This window comes from Coffea arabica, chromosome 11e, assembly GCF_036785885.1.
Source record: "Coffea arabica cultivar ET-39 chromosome 11e, Coffea Arabica ET-39 HiFi, whole genome shotgun sequence".
Taxonomy (NCBI): Eukaryota; Viridiplantae; Streptophyta; class Magnoliopsida; order Gentianales; family Rubiaceae; genus Coffea; species Coffea arabica.
Window position 1 is genome coordinate 14,259,871 of NC_092331.1, and position 6,212 is coordinate 14,266,082.

At 33.8% G+C, this 6,212-nt stretch overlaps 1 protein-coding gene across 1 annotated transcript; it reads left to right on the plus strand.

Moving 5' to 3' along the window:
- The first annotated feature begins 1,480 nt into the window (after positions 1-1,480).
- Positions 1,481-4,966, plus strand: LOC113718084 (phytochrome-associated serine/threonine-protein phosphatase-like). Its single transcript, XM_072071915.1, has 7 exons — positions 1,481-1,489; positions 2,119-2,175; positions 3,024-3,134; positions 3,246-3,296; positions 4,516-4,659; positions 4,727-4,822; positions 4,907-4,966. Exons 1-7 carry the CDS (start codon positions 1,481-1,483, stop codon positions 4,964-4,966), a joined length of 528 nt encoding a protein of 175 aa, XP_071928016.1.
- The last annotated feature ends 1,246 nt before the right edge of the window (positions 4,967-6,212 follow it).

Here is a 6,212-nt window from a genome sequence, read left to right on the forward strand (position 1 = left end):
CACTTATACCTAGAATCCTTAGTCTATGATTTAAGAAACACATAAAAAGTGATTAATTTAAACTAGAATAAACCTTAGACTATACAATGATTGGTGATAATTTATGAATTTATAATTTACAATGATTAATTATAAGCAATATTAGTTAGTAGTTACAATGAATTTATAATTTGCACTGATTAATAATAAGTAATATTAGTTACAAACTTACAAATTACAATGATTAGTGATAAGTTATTAGTTACAAACTTATAATTTATTTCAAATCAAAATAAAAACTTATTTACTTACACATGTTATTGTGAAAGTCAATACACTAATACATTGATTTGCAATTCACATACATTCACTTACAGTCTTACACTGCTTAGTTGTCTTGTCTATACTTAAAGCCTTAAGATTAGTAAATAGATAATATGAATTTTAACTTATTTGATAACTTATGCCTAAAATCATTAGTCTATGATTTAAGGAACACATAAAAAGCGATTAATTTAAACTAGAATAAACCTTAGACTGTACAATGATTAGTGATAATTTATGAATTTATAATTTACAATGATTAATAATAAGTAATATTAGTTACAAACTTACAAATTACAATGAGTAGTGATAAGTTATATTACTTACAAACTTATAATTTATTTCAAATCAAAATAAAACTTATTTACTTACATACATTATTGTGAAAGTCAATACACTAGTACATTGATTTACAATTCATATGCATTCACTGACACTGCTAATTACTTAGTTGTCTTATCTATACTTAAAGTCTTAAGAATTAAGATTAGTGAATAGATAATATGAATTTTTATGTTAAATATGTAGAGTACACTAATACTTGCAAGTTAGAGATTACGCATTCAAATATTCAATAATTCAAACATGAATGATGTATCAAATTACCAATATCTAAATTTAATTACTAATTACTAATTATGTTTATTGTTTAATATTTAGTATTATACATATATGTGTTAATTATTATCTAATTCTAGTCATGTTACTCATGTATAAAATAATAAGTATTATAGTTATCTTATATTGTTATGTATTACTATATATTGGTATTATTATAGTCATATAACAATTAACAAATACTAAAATAATATATTGTACATTATTATTATTATTATAAGTACATGATATGATGATAAATTGATAATACCATATACTAATTATTATTAATAGCATTTACCTATATAATATAATAAAGTATTAGTAGTATATACTAATACTAAATAGCATTTATCTATATATTATATAATTTTATATACCAATTCGGTAATTCGAATGCGGTAATGCGGTACCCGATTTCAATTACCGAATTTGAATGCGAAATCGGTTATTACCTAATTCATAATCTCATTACCTATTTCATACCATATTAGAATTCGGTGAATTTGGTACGTACCGAATTTGTACCAAATTACCAAATACCCGATTTCAAATTACCGAATCGAATTTGAAATCGGTTATGCATTCGGTAAGAACCGAATTTGCTCACCCCTGTGTTGATGCCAGTAATCTGATGATTGATGTCTAGCAATGGTGAATACATGAAGTATTTCTGAGTATTTGTACATATTAGCTTTCATCAGCCACTGGGATTATTATTTTGTGAAAAGTAACCACTAACGATTTCAATAATGAGTTCATAACTCCTGCCGAAACATTAGTATGAGTATTATGTTTTGCTTCAGCTGAGGAATTTGCCAATTTTCCCAAGAATTGCTAAAGCTTTTCTACAATAATTTTACTGATTTTCTGTCTAGCTTTGTCAAAAAACTGCTAATACCCTATAGTGGTACCACCAGAGACAGTTTTGACTAACTCTGAAAGATTTGACTCGTACAAAAAGGATTACTGGAAAAGATTTTCATTCTGGGTTTAATAAGGGTTTAAGTTATGTCAGGTAATGTTTTCTTTTTCCTTACCCCCCCCCCCAACACACACACACACACACAACAAGTGGACACTTTTTCCTTCTAAGTAAGTTGCTGTAGTAAATTCTATTTCAGTGTTCCCATAGTTACTGCTTGACTTAGTTTATGACTATGACATTTGATATGACATGTTGCTTATGCATTGGCATGATTTCTATTTTGCTGCCAGATACCTGCTAATATTACACTACTACGTGGAAACCATGAAAGCAGACAACTAACCCAGGTCTCTCTCTCTCTCTCTGTCTCTCTCCCAACATGTATGTTTCCAGTTTCCACAATGTAGAAGCATGGATTGCAACCCCTGTTCTTGAACCACATCCATGCAAGATGTCTAGTTGAATTATTGGCTTGAATGTATACCCCCCCCCCTCTTTTCCAAAAAAAAAAAAAAAAGAAAAGGAAAAATCTTTGTTGTTTACTTGAGAGGTTGTTAGTTCTCCAGTGTTATTCATCCTATGACAGTGGATAGATGGAATGAATTCCATTGGTGTCACATGATATGATTTTGTTGTATGTAATCCTGGATCTGCGTGATATTCTTTGGAGTTATGCTCCTTTTGAGCTTTTTAAAGTTCTTGGAAGACAGAAACCTTATATCTGAGGGAGATTATGATTTTTCCCCCCTTTTCTAGTTTTTTATGGTCAATTTCTGAAGTAAAGTCTTATATCTCAGAGAGATTTTGGTTTTTTCCCCCTCTCTTCTAGTTTTTTAGGGTCAATTTCTGAACTAAAGTCATTGAGGAACTTTGGGTACAAATACTAGAACTTTTTGAGAAATTTTTTGGGTTGTCTGGTGTAATTGGCCTGGCACTTTGTTTTGCTTTCTCTGATGAAAAGAGTGATCTTTATTTGGTTAGGATGGTGGCTTCAAGGCTCCAAATAGATGATTAATCATGTTGTGCTTTCTATCCTGATAGCTTGTTCATTAAATTTATCATGGAAAGTGTTTCCTTCGTTGTTAATCTGAGATACATGTTAATTAGTGCTTCTAAAACACGTACACCCTATTTATAGGTATTTCACCTTCCTTTAGTGCAAAGTTCTGAGGACATTCATTTTCCATCTTTATAGGTGTATGGATTCTATGATGAATGCCAGAGAAAGTATGGAAATGCTAATGCACGGCGGTATTGCACTGACGTTTTTGACTATCTAACACCGTCAGCTATTATAGATGGAACAGTAAGCTGGCTGCATCTCTCTCCCTCACTGTCTTTGTGGGGGTCTGCCTGTTACTGCTTAATGTATATTGATTATGATTTCTACTCTACTGAGATGTTTCATGAATCCCAGGTACTATGCGTCCATGGTGGCCTTTCTCCGGACATTAGAACTATTGACCAGGTTTGGGTTCTGCAAACTCATCATACTTATTGTGCATATTTTCCTGCAGCTTCATGCTGCACTAGGCACGTCATGCATCTTTTTTGATGAGAAATATTTTCTTGGTTTTTTAAGCGAGAAAAAAATACTTGGCAATTTGCACGTATAGCACATGATATTTGTGCAACTTTTGTTTTACCATGCTTTGAAGTATATTGGAAATCTTGCTTATTTAGGAAATAAATAACTTTAGTTTGATGATCCACCCCAATCCACAAGAAATAACTACAGAAATTGTTGATAATCCTGTCATATTTTCTGGCTCTTTGTCTTGCTCTATATCATCACGATCCAGTTGTTATCTTATGTAGGATGTTTTGGACATTACTAGGGCATCATTAAGCTGCCAATCCTGCAGAGAACAGAAAGAGAAAATTGTACTGATTATGAAATGGTATATTGTTACATTGTTTGCGATGCATGCCACTTGTACTTTCGTGATAATATGATCAGCAACCCAATAATGATACAGGGCGAAGTCTAGTTATTTTCTGGGCTTGTTCTTCTCTTCATAGACATGTCAACAAGGCGGTGTGTGCTAAAACTCCTTTGGAGAAACAATCACAAGAGACCTTTCATAAATCTACTGAAAGGGAGGATTGTGAAACTCTGCCCCTCTCTTTGTTTTCATAAGGTCCGATTTGTTGGACTGTATTCTTGCATTTATTGGTAAAGGGCTGGTTCAGACCAAATTTACCACCAATCGACTCCAAAATATGAAGTAATTTGGCAATGGAGCAGAAGGTGTTCAATGGGCTTTTTTTCAGTCTTGTGCAATAGTCAAAGATAAATGCTTTCTTTCTCCAGAGCTTGCCCTTGAGTCAACAGCTACAACTTTTTTGTCACTTTTCATACAAAACTAGGAAGTTAATTGCTTTACAGCTTTTCAAGTCCTTTCCTGTTGAAGTTTTTGGTAACCATGGAATTTTAGCAGTCTGTTAATGACATTTTACCTATTCTCTGCTTTGTTTACGTACTTGTAGTACTTTTTTGTGGCATGGGGATTCTTTGGAACTTTTGGACTATAGGATTGCTGATAAACTGATCTTGACAACAGTGGTTGATATTTTTCTCTAATACCTTTTTATTATTGAAGTACGAGTTCCTGAAACTTTTCTCCTTCTCATAACTATTGGTATGGTTAAAGAACTGACATTTTGTTTTGTTATTGGCCTGGCAGATTAGGGTCATCAAAAGGAAATGTGAAATTCCCCATGAAGGGCCCTTCTGTGCCCTCATGTGGAGTGGCCCTGAAGATATTGAAACATGGGCAGTCAGTCCAAGAGGAGCAGGCTGGCTCTTTGGATCCAGGGTTACTTCTGAGGTAAGCCATGTGTGAATGTGTGCACTTTATCATTCATCTTGTGCTAACTGTTTGTCTCTTTCTCCAGTTCAATCATATTAACAAGCTTGACCTAGTTTGTCAGGCCCACCAACTAGTGCAGGAAGGCCTAAAATACATGTTTCAAGACGAAGGACTAGTTACTGTGAGTTCTTTTCTCATTTCTGCCACTGAAATTTTGACTTGATTCTGTAGTTTAGACTACGTCATCCAATATATTTGTGTGCAGGTATGGTCTGCACCAAATTACTCGTCGTGGATATGTAGCGTCAATTTTGAGCTTCAATGAGAATATGGTACCAAATCCAACTTCTTATGCTTGTTTCCACCTCTCTTTTCTCCGTGACTGTCCATTTTAGTGATACATGTTTTTGGTCATAAAATTGGATCAAAGCGGTCATCTTTTCTTTCTAAGATCCATTTTCTTCGACCAAATGCATAGGCAATGAAAAGTGATTTAACTTGTATGTGTAATTTTTTTTCCCAAACAATGCCGAAGTTTCCCCTTTTTTTACATATATTGAACTTTGATTCTCGACTCTAATGAACATAAGTTTGGGAGGGGGGGGGGGGGGGAGGAATATAGAAATTCTGGTGATAATGAACCTTGACTTATGATAGTGGTGAATATTTTGGAGACTTGTTAGAAAGGACTCTGGACAACAGAAATGATATAAGAGGGGAGTAATTTTTCTTCGTTAGAACCAAAGGAGCTATGGAAATTGTTAAAAGGATAAAAGAAATTTGGTGATTTAATGAAGTGGAGCATGATTTATAGAAAGCAGATGTAAAGGCAAAACATGTGATATCACTTTGAATACTTGAATCATACATTTGTTCAAAATTGAGAAAACAAAAAGAGTTGAGAAACATACTCGGACAATAAGAAAAGCTATTTGCATATAGACTATTAGCAGTTGACACATAAATAGACACTTTCTTTGCTTATAACGGGAAGATAGTTTCTGACAATCCCCTGCAATACAACAATCATAGGGGAAAGGGGATACTTTATATTCTGATACAGGATTGCAGGGTAGTTAAAAATCGGACAAGGGGCTGGAGCGGTTGTCAGACAACCGCTTGTAAACTTTTCATGGCCAAGATGTGGTGGGCCCATCATCAACGGCCAAAACGAAATCGAACAAAATGGAGATGAGTGTAGAGGATTGTTGCTTCAATACAAGCTGAACTTTTAACTCCGTTTGGTCTGGCCATTAAGGGTATGAAAAATTCAAAATCAAAATTTGAAAATCAACTTTTGGTACGATCGGCGGGTTTTAAAACTCTTTCAACTTAAAAGATGTGGGAAGAAAATGGCGGTAGTGGATTTTCTCTGAACACAATACATTGTTGCTGTAGCTCCTTTTGTTCTTCTTCTCTCAACAAGCTCCTTCTGTTCTTCTCCTCTCAACAAATTATTTCGCATAACATAGACATAAATTTTTGTCTTCTTTAGCTGGCCATTTTGTGACTCCAACGGGTTTGAAGAAACGAAGTGGCAGAAAAACTAAGAAAGTATTGCGTAGTTGGGT

Coding starts and splice junctions, on each gene's coding strand:
- LOC113718084 (XM_072071915.1), top strand. Junction 3,135..3,245: donor CAGCTATTATAGATGGAACA/GTAAGCTGGCTG, acceptor CATGAATCCCAG/GTACTATGCGTCCATGGTGG. Junction 4,823..4,906: donor AAGACGAAGGACTAGTTACT/GTGAGTTCTTTT, acceptor ATTTGTGTGCAG/GTATGGTCTGCACCAAATTA.